This window comes from Neoarius graeffei, chromosome 23 (genome assembly GCF_027579695.1).
Source record: "Neoarius graeffei isolate fNeoGra1 chromosome 23, fNeoGra1.pri, whole genome shotgun sequence".
Taxonomy (NCBI): Eukaryota; Metazoa; Chordata; class Actinopteri; order Siluriformes; family Ariidae; genus Neoarius; species Neoarius graeffei.
Window position 1 is genome coordinate 58,004,478 of NC_083591.1, and position 14,146 is coordinate 58,018,623.

The window sequence follows — 14,146 nt, forward strand, 5'->3', positions numbered from 1 at the left end:
GGGTGCCCTGATGGGGAGACCTCAAACCTTGGGGCTTGATATGAAGGGTACCGGTACCACCATCTTATCAGAGGAGACTACTTTTAAATTAGTTGCCTTGATCAAGTACCTGCAGCCGATTAAAAGAATGTTTTGTTCAGTGGCTCAGCTGTTAAGGCTCTGGACTTCCAGTTGGAGCTGAATCCCGGTCCTGCCAAGGGACCAAAAGGTCACTGGTTCAATTCCCTGGACAAGCAGGAATGGTTGAAGTGCCCTTGAGCAAGACATCGAACCCCCAACTGCTCCCCATGCTGCTCCGGGTAAGTTGTACGTCACTCTGGATAAGAGCGTCCGCTAAATGTCATTAATTTAATGCAATGTTAAGGATATTCACACTTGACATCAACATCCAGGAAGCATGGTGGAAAGCAGGGTTTAATAAGCACCTTCAGGTAGGTTTGGGTTCCTTTAGTTGTTTTATTAGTAAGTGTCAGCATTTTAATTCTGGACGTAAGTGCAGGGAAAGTGTGGCACTGGAGTATCCTGATGGGGAGACCTTAAACCTTAGGGCTTGGGGGTTGATATGAAGGGTTCCGGTACCACTAGCTTGTCAGACGAGGCTACTTTTACATTGGTTGCCTTGATCAAGTACCTGCAGCTGATTAAAAGAATGTTTTGTTCAGTGGCTCAGCTGTGAAGGCTCTGGACTTCCAGTTTGGTTTGAATCCCAGTCCTGCCAAGGGTCCAGAGGTATGGGTCATAACCTCCAGCTGGTCTTCACCAAAGCTGTCAGGTCCCGCATTGTTGCCATTCTGAAGTGATGACTGGAGGCGATGTCATGCGCTCTTGCCTTCCAACAATGAACGCTCAAAACCAGAAAGGATCTGCATTCAATCCCCATTGTTGAAAAACTTACCATGAGGGTAATTACGTTTGATCATGTGCCAAACCTATCCCTTGTTTTGATCCAACTCCGGTGTTTATAATCCTTCTCCAAAGTCCTTGAAGATGAGGGAGGTTCAGGCAGCGAGTGAGCACAGACTGTGATTCCACCCAGCCATATTGTACGAGTCCTTGGGAGAGGCCTCTCTCGACAGATGCAGTTTGTATCTGTCAAAACGCCGATGATCTACGGTGCCGGGCTCCCAGCCAGCAGATGGTGAGAGAAATTAAACTTGTGACATGCTGTTGGCTGGAGACGTGGAGGCAGTTGGAGACCACACCTGTAGAAGGGTGGTGAGCCAATTTGTTTATCGCGTGAGAAAATGAATGCAGGGACGCGTGATAGCTTCCGGCAGAAAGGGCTCTCGAGTGCGTTTATTCAGTAAGCATGGATTGTGTATTGTCATTTCAGGGGAAGTGAAGGGAACGTACAAAAGCCTTGTTAGGAGTGGAATAAAAGTGTAATGTGCGTTCATTATTCTCAGGCTTAATGTGCGATTCGAGCACCATTTACAAACCGGAGCCGTTGTACTTTCCCGCTACTCCCTGAAATATTTATGACTCGTATTATGTTGCAGTCGCTCGTTGCCTCAGAGTCAACCAAAAGGCTGTAATGTATGGAGAGGACATATCGAACTCTTGTAATCCCGTGCACCATAATTTGTTTTCCTGACACGCAGTACAGACTGAAATCTTCCAAATTACAGTCTGTGTGTCATGTGTATCAATTACGCTGCTGGGCTGTGTGTCACTGTGACAGACAGACAGACAGAGGATTCAGATGTTCGTCACAGCTTTATGAGTATGAAACACCGCAACGGAATAACAAACCGGAATGGCGAGTAATGACAGGAAGTTTCCACAGATCGATCCTTCATGCAAACTACCCCAGGGAACTGTGGGAAGTCCAGGAAGAAACGCGAGACAGTTTTTTTTGTCTGCCCAGGTGATGAGACAGGCTCACTCATCTATCACAGAAGACGGGATTGTAGCCATGACAACATCGGGATTAGAAATGACGATGGTGCGTTTTCATTTCGGCTGCAGGGAAAAATAACGAAGAAAGAACTGAATTCAGTCATCAGCAGCAGCAGCGAGGCGGTCACGCGCAACAGTTTCCTCTTTGATATTAAGTCATTACGTCTCGGATAAAGATTCAGAACGCACAAGTCATTGTAGCTATTATCGTAATTAAGATTTGTGGCGGCGGCACGGTGGTGTAGTGGTTAGCGCTGTCGCCTCACAGCAAGAAGGTCCGGGTTCGAGTCCCGGGGCCGGCGAGGGCTTTTCTGTGCGGAGTTTGCATGTTCTCCCCGTGTCCGCGTGGGTTTCCTCCAGGTGCTCCGGTTTCCCCCACAGTCCAAAGACATGCAGGTTAGGTTAACTGGTGACTCTAAATTGAGCGTAGGTGTGAATGTGAGTGTGAATGGTTGTCTGTGTCTATGTGTCAGCCCTGTGATGACCTGGCGACTTGTCCAGGGTGTACCCCGCCTTTCGCCCGTAGTCAGCTGGGATAGGCTCCAGCTTGCCTGCGACCCTGTAGAAGGATAAAGCGGCTACAGATAATGAGACGAGATGAGATTTGTGGCTTGTGATCTGCCGCGTGATCTCAAAAAACCGTTCAGTTCAATAAAGTTTGGATTTGAGTTGACAATCTGATCTCTTTGGTCTCTTCAGGACCCTCTGTATGATCATATTCCGTATATAAAATACCCAATATACATCATATAGCCGTGATACGGCTGTTAGGATGAAATCAAAACGCGTCCTGAAGTGTTTTACTCCTCTTACACAACAGCAATTTGCCAACAATCACAACTTTTATTTATTAAACGACGTTGTCGGTTTTATCCGTTTTTAGCGTGTCACTGTTTCTCGTTTATGTTATAGCAGAAACGAGAGCGTCAGTGACGGTGTAGCTCACGCCGGCCTCGTCTAGTCCAGAAGGAACGATCTAAAGTGGGCCACCTTATGCAATAAATGTTGTGAGCTCTATACACTATATACAAGCGATATATAGAAGCGATATCCACCCTAGGAATCCCGACATATTTAGAAAAGAAGCATTTTTTTTGTTGAACTGCTCTTTAACTCTTTACCCCTTAAAGCAGTTGCTACAGCCACCCTTGTATATGGATATACTGTTCACCCTCAGAATATATTTACCAAAAAACAAAGTCTAAAGACAAGGTTTTAGACAAGGCGTCGTATGTCGTCATTATGGGCTATACACGGGGTCATATGTCGTCATTAAGGGGTAAAGAGTTAAGGCTTAATTAGTCCATAACTTCATTAATAATTGTAATGAAGCAAATCTGGGTAGACGTTATATGCACCCTATGTTCCCCTACCTTCATACCACAAAGAACCAAAATCGGTGAAGAACTGAGGGAGAAGTGATTTTCGTGAAATGTGGACGACGCCAGATGGACGACGGACAACACATGATGGCATTAAACTCATCACCTGTCGGCCGGATGAGATAATAATCAATTGTTCCTTCACGACCCTTTTCCTTTTCTCTCTCTTCAAGTTAATGACAAACAATAAGCTGCGGTTTTGTTTTGTTTTTTGTTACTGAAAAACCGTAAAGAAGCGTAAACTCGTCCATCCTGAATGAAGATGTCGGAAAACTTAAAGTTACAGCTTTACTGTAATACAGCACTAATCAACACCTTCTGACCAATCAGAATCCAGAATTCAACATCACTCTGGTTGTGTTATTAATGCCAGTGCGTTAAATCATCAAAATATTCTGTTCTCTTTAAACCCGGAGCTGTACTCGAGGAAACGCAGGTGTGATGCTGTACAGTGGTGTTTGAAAGTCACAGATATGTAATATTGGATCATTTTCCTCAATAAATAAATGAACAAGTATAATATTTTTGTCTCATTTGTTTAACTGGGTTCTCTTTATCTACTTTTAGGACTTGTGTGAAAATCTGATGATGTTTTAGGTCATATTTATGCAGAAATATAAAAAATTCTAAAGGGTTCACAAACTTTCAAGCACCACTGTAAATACAGTTAAATACAACGTTTCTTGTGAACTGCACCAACACTGTTTTACGCCTAACTGTGATAAATAATCTCAAGACTCATCTCATCTCATTATCTGTAGCCGCTTTATCCTGTTCTACAGGGTCGCAGGCGAGCTGGATCCTATCCCAGCTGACTACGGGCGAAAGGCGGGGTTCACCCTGGACAAGTCGCCAGGTCATCACAGGGCTGACACACAGACAACCATTCACACTCACATTCACACCTACGCTCAATTTAGAGTCACCAGTTAACCTAACCTGCATGTCTTTGGACTGTGGGGGAAACCGGAGCACCCGGAGGAAACCCACGCGGACACGGGGAGAACATGCAAACTCCGCACAGAAAGGCCCTCGCCGGCCACGGGGCTCGAACCCGGACCTTCTTGCTGTGAGGCGTCAGCGCTAACCACTACACCACCGTGCCGCCCTAATCTCAAGACTGAATAACAAAAATAATCAGGATTATCATTTTAGCCATCAAGCACCAGGTCGTGTTCAGGCAAGTCAGAGTCGATGAAAAAAAAAAAAAGCCCAACTTCCAGTGAAAGAGGTTCAGGAGTTGAAAGTTGGAGGAAGATGATGATGAGCAGGAACGCTGGATGGATGGCTGGATGTAACATCAGAGAAATTCTCTCAGCATGAGAACCTCTGTATTTTTTGATTATTTTTGTGCATGTGTGCTGCTTGCGAGTTTCACCAGGAGGAATTGCTCACATTGAGCTTCAAAGGCCTGCTTTGTTCAGTGCTTTACTGCAGCGACAAGCGTAAAATTAGATCATCTCTGGTTGGAGCACCTCTCCTTTTAGCTTCCGTCATCGAATGTCACAAGTCGGGATGAATTTTACCCCGTAATCACCATCACATTCGACTCAAAGCTCGATGTGTCGTTGGGCTAATGGCTGCGAGACGCAGACGGAGGTCCTGCGGTGAGCAGAGTGTGATCATTACACAAGCATGGCACAGGGTTTTTTTTCCTTCTTCAATGTTTTTTTTTTTTTACACTCGCCTCCACAGAATGGCACGGTTGAAGAGCAGAGGCCTGCCTCTCACACCATCAGGAGCTGAATTAAGCGTAATGTTTTCCCTGGAACCTGCTGGGAGCTTTAACCAGCATCGAGGTGATGACGCTGACGCGGCAGCAGGACGGCTTTGAGAACATTTCAGAAAGACAGATGACGAAGTGACTCACGGTGCAGGAGTCGACTTGCTGAGAGAGAGAGAGAGAGAGAGAGATGATCGCTGAGTCAAATTCCTGACACTTCAGGCTGTTGAGTGGATCCAGGAACCAGCGTAATAAACCTCTACGCTGCCTTACAGCATGTCAGAGCATACGGTGTAACGGTGTAATAAATAAATCACCTACCTTTACTTTCAAATGTTGAAACCGTTAAACCATTAGACAGTAACCTAACCGTTAGATAGTACGTCTTTATATTTTTACTCATTCTAAAATTATTTCTCTTTGATTCATGTCTTTCTGTACACATTATATACCCCAGCCTCTTATTGCCCCTGTCCCAACTTTTTTGAGATGTGTTGCTGTCATGAAATTTCAAAATGTCTCACTTTCGACATTTGATATGTTGTCTGTGTTCTATTGTGAATACAATATCAGTTTTTGAGATCTGTAAATTATTGCATTCCGTTTTTATTTACAATTTATATATATATATATATATATATGAGTGATTCCACACTTATGGGTACTGAAATGGGGACATGAACTTATTCACCTAAAACCATTTCTTTTTTTACCATCAGGTCACAAAACATGTAATCTTTAATGAATGATATGTTAAAAGATAACTTTAATTTTCTGAGATGTAATAAAAACATATTTATATGCCAAAGTCAAGCCTATGAGTTCCAAAATGATGTCTGTTACATTACTTCTGTTACGATTGTCCATCTCGCGTCTGTTACAAATTAATTACAATCTAGCTCTATACCATGTTAATCTTATTGAAAGAATGTGTATGTTTATTCTACTACACATGTTTATTAATTATATTTGCTAAAACATCACCTTCCTATGTTTCAAAAAGTAATTCTACATTGTTAAAATTGAGAATATATATGTCCACAACACTTCTGTTACGTTCTGACTTTGGCATATAAATATGTTTTTATTACATCTCAGAAAATTAAAGTTATCTTTTAACACATCATTCATTAAAGAGGGCGGCACGGTGGTGTAGTGGTTAGCGCTGTCGCCTCACAGCAAGAAGGTCCTGGGTTCGAGCCCCGTGGCCGGCGAGGGCCTTTCTGTGTGGAGTTTGCATGTTCTCCCCGTGTCCGCGTGGGTTTCCTCCGGGTGCTCCGGTTTCCCCCACAGTCCAAAGACATGCAGGTTAGGTTAACTGGTGACTCTAAATTGAGCGTAGGTGTGAATGTGAGTGTGAATGGTTGTCTGTGTCTATGTGTCAGCCCTGTGATGACCTGGCGACTTGTCCAGGGTGAACCCCGCCTTTCGCCCGTAGTCAGCTGGGATAGGATCCAGCTCGCCTGCGACCCTGTAGAAGGATAAAGCGGCTACAGATAATGAGATGTGTGTGTGTGATTCATTAAAGATTACATGTTTTGTGACCTGATGGTAAAAAAAGAAATGGTTTTAGGTGAATAAGTTCATGTCCCCATTTCAGTACCCATAAGCGTGGAATCACTCATATATATATATATATATATATATATATATACACACACACGCACACACAGTGCTGAGCGTAAATGAGTGCACCCCCTTTGAAAAGTAACATTTTAAACAATATCTCAACGAACACAAACAATTTCCAAAATGTTGACAAGACAAAGTTTAATATAACATCTGTTTAACTTATAACGTGAAAGTAAGGTTAATAATATAACTTAGATTACACATTTTTCATCTCATCTCATCTCATTATCTGTAGCTGCTTTATCCTTCTACAGGGTCTCAGGCGAGCTGGAGCCTATCCCAGCTGACTACGGGCGAAAGGCGGGGTTCACCCTGGACAAGTCGCCAGGTCATCACAGGGCTGACACATAGACACAGACAACCATTCACACTCACATTCACACCTACGCTCAATTTAGAGTCACCAGTTAACCTAACCTGCATGTCTTTGGACTGTGGGGGAAACCGGAGCACCCGGAGGAAACCCACGCGGACACGGGGAGAACATGCAAACTCCACACAGAAAGGCCCTCGCCGGCCACGGGGCTCGAACCCGGACCTTCTTGCTGTGAGGCGACAGCGCTAACCACTACACCACCGTGCCGCCCCTACACATTTTTCAGTTTTACTCAAATTAGGGTGGTGCAAAAATGAGTGCACCCCACAACAAAAACTACTCCATCTAGTACTTTGTATGGCCTCCATGATTTTTAATGACAGCACCGAGTCTTCTAGGCATGGAATGAACAAGTTGGCGACATTTTGCAACATCAATCTTTTTCCACTCTTCAACAACGACCTCTTTTAGTGACTGGATGCTGGATGGAGAGTGATGCTCAACTTGTCTCTTCAGAATTCCCCATAGGTGTTCGATTGGGTTCAGATCAGGAGACATACTTGGCCACTGAATCACTTTCACCCTGTTCTTCTTCAGAAATCCAACAGTGGCCTTAGATGTGTGTTTAGTCATGTTGGAAAAGTGCACGACGACCAAGGGCACGGAGTGATGGTAGCATCTTCTCTTTCAGTATAGAGCAATACATCTGTGAATTCATGATGTCATCAGTGAAATGCAGCTCCTCGACACCAGCAGCACTCATGCAGCCCCACATAAGGATGCTGCCACCACCATGTTTCACTGTAGGCACCAGGCATTTTTCTTTGTACCTTTCAGAGCCTAATCTAGGAATTTGAAAATAGGGGACAGATCCCTCACTAGTTGTAGAAACAGGGGACAGAAAATATTAACATGGGTAAAAATATCCCTCATTTGTTCCAGTTAGTGGGGACAGAAAAATAAGTAATACATTGGTAGATATTTTCAAGAGTACATCTATAAACAGAACAGTTTTATTCATCTTTACTTTTAGAATATCATTAACATAATACTAAATTGAACTTTCAACAAGAAAAATTAAACAAATTACTCAAAAAAAAAAAACTAGCAATCATGTAGAATGTAAAAGATTACCAGGACTACAAAAATGCAGAAAAATAGGCTTTACTTATCCAAATGCACCTGTTGGTTCAAAAGTTAAAGTGCAGAGAACCTCACAGCACAACATGAAGTTACCTTAAAATATAATATAAATGCCTCAGCTTTCATGTAAGAAAAAAACTATTAATACTAGTACTGTGTGCAGGCAGTCTCTCCTGAAGACTAAATTAAACAATAATTATAAACTCATAAAATAAATGGCTCAGGCTTCATAGAAGAAAAAAAACAATTTGAACAGAATCTCACAGTATGATGTTGAAGCTGCCTAAACAATGGAAAATAAAATACCATTTTGGCAAAAATGTTGGCATCCATTAATTTCTTGTATCAAGTAAAAAATAATAAAGTGCACACAGTGCTTCACTGTAAACATCACACACTTTCAGTAACAGAATTTAAGCCTACATAAACACTGACTCGCACATCATGCAATGTTGCCAGATACTGCTGATGTTTTCCAGCCTAAATATGTTCAAAACCCGCCAAAATGCACTTAAAACCGCCCAATCTGGCAACACTGCACACATGCTGCTTCTCTTGAACGTACACACGGAAGTAAAGCGAAAGGTAGTTTGTCGATGTCACCGCAAGATGACGCCAACGATTGGTCAAATTTGCGGGAAAGTTGCGGTGATTGGATAGAATTGCAACACCGCCCTGTATTCGCGGGGATTGGTTGAATTTGCGTTGATGTTGCAAATCGCGAAATCCTGGAGGCTCTGAATGTTAAGTTTGGATGAGACAGAGCGATATGCCATGTGCTTTTGGGTATTTTTAAAACACTTCACACGATAGGTTGAGATACACTGTCTTCCGGTTCAGTGACCAATGATATAATAGTTCACAAAACTGTTTTACCCGCTAAATAAACCATTCGGAATACTTCGGTCCTTTCCGATATTTTCCGATTGGTGTGTAAACAACGCTGTATTTACCGCAGTGCTTGCTAGCTGGTGCTGACAAATTGATACACACAAGATTCAGTAAAACGCGACTACACGCTCTCTACTTATAAATGCACGACAAAATGAATAGGTACGCGATATCACTCTCGCGCCCAAAAAGTGGATGTGCGACAGACAGATAAAAAACGCGTATTATCGCGTATTACGCGCCCTAGATTAGGCTCTGCCTTTGCGACACCATACAGTTTTGAAGCCATCAGTTCCAAAAACATTTATCTTGGTCTCATCACTCCAGAGTATAGAGTCCCAGTACTCTTCATCTTTGTCAGCATGGGCCCTGGCAAACTCTAGGTGGGCTTTTTTTGTGCCTGGGCTTTAGGAGAGGCTTCTTTCGTGGACGGCATCCATGCATGCCATTCCTCTGCAGTGTACGCCGTATTGTGTCACGGGAAATAGTCACCCCAGTTTGGCTTTCTACTTCTTTAGATAACTGCAGTGAACTTGCATGACGATTTTCTTCAACCCTTCTCATCAGAAGACGCTCCTGTCGAGGTGTAACTTCCGTGGACGACCTGGATGTCTCCGTGAGATGGTTGCAGTTCCATCTTTCTTAAATTTTTGTCCCACTTTTGCTACAGTATTCTGACTGATAAGTAAAGCTTTGCTGATCTTCTTGTAGCCTTCACCTTTGTGGTGGAAAGAAATTATTTTCTTTGGGGAATTCTGAAGAGATAAGTTGAGCATCGCTCTCCATCCAGCATCCAGTCACTAAAAGAGGTCGTTGTTGAAGAATGGAAAAAGATTGATGTTGCAAAATGTCGCCAACTTGTTCATTCCATGCCTAGAAGACTTGGTGCTGTCATTAAAAATCATGGAGGCCATACAAAGTACTAGATGGAGTAGTTTTTGTTGTGGGGTGCACTCATTTTTGCACCACCCTAATTTGAGTAAAACTGAAAAATGTGTAATCTAAGTTATATTATTAACCTTACTTTCACGCTATAAGTTAAACAGATGTTCTATTAAACTTTGTCTTGTCGACATTTTGGAAATTGTTTGTGTTCATTGAGATATTGTTTAAAATGTTACTTTTCAAAGGGGGTGCATTCATTTACACCGAGCACTGTATATATATATATATATATATTTTTTTTTTTTTTTGGGGGGGGGGACAAAGTTTTGCACTCAGCTCTATCTGGGACAAGAGTCAAAGCCTGAGGCTCAGAAATGTCATATTGAGGCTAAAAAAATAAAATAAATAACACAAACTGCAGTTGAACTCTTCTCATCATTAACACGTAGCAAAGCAATGCTAACACCACCCACATATTTATTTTATTTATTTATTTTGCGTTACATTTTCCGGATTCTTCTCCCTCCATCTAAACGAAAACGCCAGCGCTGTAATTGGCCCCCGAGTGATTCCAACACGAGACCTCTGACCTGCGCTGGTACTCAGCCTCCTTAAGGTTCCGAGGTGCAGATTTACGCTGCGATCAACAAAACCAAAACGCAGACAAAAAAAGGAAGCTGGCAGGCAGCGGCGTGTTCCTGCTCCTCTCGCTCGCCGTGTGAAGCTTTAAACATCCTAAGAGCTCGCGCGGCGGGACGAACAGGACGAGTCATTCCAGTGCGCAATCATCAATCAACTTCTCTTTTGTGCCGACGCGAGCGTGAAATATCGCCACGGTACAAAGCAACGTCCTGTAAAAAGACTCCGTTCTCCGTGTCCTGGGGGGTTTTCTCGCTCGGCTCCATCGCTAAAGTCCAAAATTTTTCCTCTCCCTCGTCGTGGAAAAAAAAAAAAAGATCCTGAATACGATTAGCGTGTTACATGTTCGCAGGTTGACGCTAATCGTGCTGGGAGACGAGAATCAGATTAGTGCAGGATTACAGTCGAAGCGTTTGAGCATCAAGTAAATCAGAAATGTAGATTATTATCACAACATTTACAACTATAGATCCACTCGCTGGTCACTTTAACAGGAACACTTAACTTTTATTTATTTAATTTTTTTAAACGCACACAACGTAACTTCAATCTAACATGAAGGTTAGGCCAACTCAAAAACTACTCTTTACAAACGTGGTGAGCAGAAAAGCATTTCAGAATGCGCAACACACCAAAATTTACGCAACAGGAAAACGAGGCTACGCTGGACACGGCATGTCTTTTCCCACAACTGTCTCTGGATGTTTTTTGTTTTTTCGCACCACTTTTCTTTTCCTTTTTATAAACTCGAGCAGATTAACATTTCCTGAACTCCCTGAGATCACTGGGATTTTCCCCAACACATCCTGATGTCTGAGGTGAGCACGGACTCGAGCTCCTCCCCTCCACCTGGATGATTCTTACACAACACGCTGCTGCGAAAGTGTGAAACACACACACACACACACACACTGACCAATCACACTCCAGAATTCAGCAGTGCTGTGGGAGAAATAACAGCAACCCGAGTATCAAATCAGAACACAAATACACACCCCTGACCACACCCACCGATATGTGGAGAAAAGATCTAATCTGCTTAATCCGAAACATACGCCCTAACGGAAGTGCTTTCCGTCACTGAGTCGTTTTACACGCTGAATTTCTTTGATGAGGAAGAACGAAATGTTTCCTACCTTCCAGCACGGTGAGTTTGGCGCTGGTGTTGATTTCCCCGGCGCTGTTGGTGGCCGTACACTCGTAAATGGCCTCGTCTCGGTGCGTGCGCAGGGGCTGGATCCGCAGTACGGAACCCGAGCCATCGTCAAAATCGATCACCTGGGGGGCGGAGACACGGAGGGAAGCGAACACAGTGACCTCGGTCTCATCATCATCAAAAACTTTCACTCCATGAATTAACGTCTCCTCGCAGAAAACGTCTCATCTGTTTATTATTAGTGCAGCATCTGCTGTTGCTATGGAAACGATGATGTGCTGGAACATGTGATGTGCAGCTGCAACACTGTCAGAAAATTAATCAACACTCTCTTCTGACCAATCACACGCCAGAAACAAGGTCAGTATGCTGAAAACTCGTGACACACCCGTGCACGTGTGTGTGTGTGTGTGTGTGTGTGTGTGTGTGTGTGTGTGTGTGTGTGTGTGTGAGAAAGACAGTGTGAGATAACGAGGTAGAAGAAGGGTTAGCATGCGTATCTCTCTTTTGAAGATTACTTGCCGTTCTGTTCCTCCCTCTCAGCTACATTCTCTCACACACACACACACACACACACACACACACACACACACACACACTTCAGCAGATAAGAAAGAAAGTGAACAAGGATAAGAAGAGATGAGTAAACAGGGAAGCAGTCAGGGTGAAGAAAGATAATGCACTCGGAGGAAGGTTATGGATTTTATTTTGCGTGTCGTAAATTAGATTTTTCTTCCATAAATTTTATTATTGTTTTTTTTTCCTCTGTTATTCCTTCATCTTCATCTCAAACTTTAATGTGAGTCTAACGATACATCACGAAGTCAGTTATTCTAAACACGAGATTTAATCAAGCAACGAAAAAAAACTATCAATACACTACCATTACACGCTTGTCGCTATGGTTACGACACAACAACCGTCGCACTGGTGTTTTCTTTTCTTTAACTCCGACACCTACAGACTGTAGCGTAAATCCGCACTGTTACTTTTTTAAACTTATGGAATAAAGACGAGCCAATAGCTGAAGAGAGTCCTGGCAGCCAATCAGAGACGAGTATTTCCCACAGCAGCCTTCCTCTTACTGCCACAAAGTTGATTATTTCCCTACAGCTGCACACCCAAGTGTTTTATTCCTCTGATACTACAGCAACCTGCCAACATATACAATATAATCTATTGTACTTTTTATCCGTTTACGGTTACGTTCCGCCCCTCACCTCAAAGCGCTGAGAGCTGACTTTCTTCCCTTTTTTCATCCACGTGATACGAGGTTTGGGTTCTCCGAGCGCCTGGCACACGAAGGAGGCCACGCCCCCTGAAATCCCCGTCTGGTCCTCCGGAGTCTTAATGAAACTCGGCAAACCTGGGAGAGAGAGAGAGAGAGAGAGAGAGAGAAATTGAGAGAAAGACAGATACAGAGAGAGAGAGAGATGGAGAGACAGATACAGACGGATACAGAGAGAGAGAAATGGAGAGAGAAATGAACAGAAAGACAGATGCAGAGAGAGAGAGAGAGAGACAGAGAGACAGATACAGATGGATAGAGAGAGAGAAAGAGAGACAGAGAGACAGATACATATGGATACAGAGAGAGAGAGAGAAACGGAGAGACAGATACATATGGATACAGAGAGAGAGAGAAACGGAGAGACAGATACATATGGATACAGAGAGAGAGAAAGACATACACAGACAGAGAGAGAGAAATGAAGAGAAAGATGCAGAGAGAGAGAGAGAGAAATGGAGAGACAGATACAGATGGATAGAGAGAGAGAGAGAGAAACAGAGAGACAGATACAGAGAGAGAGAGGCAGATACAGATGGATACAGAGAGAGAGAAAAATGGAGAGAAAGACAGATGTACGTATTAATAGTTCATGTTAAAATATATCTTACAGATGAGTGAATCTGAAGTGATGCTGAAGGTTAAAGGTTAAACGTACGCTCACACTCTCCTGTCATTGGTAGTTCGCCTCTTGTGGGCGTGGCCTGTCTAGCGCTGTTTTAAGTTTCAATAAGAACCAACAGTAGTTATAGACCTTCTGAAGCTAACTAGTGAAGCCCACATTCTCCATCGCTGTAATCAGCATGAAAACCGACTCGGCCGTGTGAGTTACGCGTCACACACTCAGCGTCACACTCGCTTCACTCTCAGATCAGATTAGCAACACGAGTGAGTTTTACTACCCGCTCACTCCTTCCTTCCAGCCTGGATTTAACTCCTCATGTCTCTGTGCACCTTTACTGGGAGGGTAAAGAGGGACGATGGGATCCGGATCAGCGTCGGGCCGCCGGCTCCACCGGATCGGTTCCAGGAACGGTCTGGGTTTATCGCTGATTTATAGTGTTGAATCTAATTTGCACAGAATTGAAAAAAAATAAATAAATCACAGTTCAAATGCTGCTTATTGCTGAAATCGCAGCTCCATGTCACGCAGCTACGCTAAAAATAATCAGAAAACGAACGTCGTGTTTTC

At 43.3% G+C, this 14,146-nt stretch overlaps 1 protein-coding gene across 5 annotated transcripts in view; it reads right to left on the minus strand.

The window, feature by feature from the left end:
• The window catches only part of ptprfb (protein tyrosine phosphatase receptor type Fb), a 202,976-nt gene that overhangs the window by 140,894 nt on the left and 47,936 nt on the right, over window positions 1–14,146 (minus strand). For all 5 annotated transcript variants that reach the window (XM_060906535.1, XM_060906537.1, XM_060906533.1 and 2 more), the window contains exons 3-4: window positions 12,887–13,032; window positions 11,647–11,788 (exon numbers count right to left, since the gene is read on the minus strand). In XM_060906535.1, the coding sequence (XP_060762518.1) occupies window positions 11,647–11,788; window positions 12,887–13,032 (288 nt within the window). The remainder of the gene's footprint in view (window positions 1–11,646; window positions 11,789–12,886; window positions 13,033–14,146) is intronic.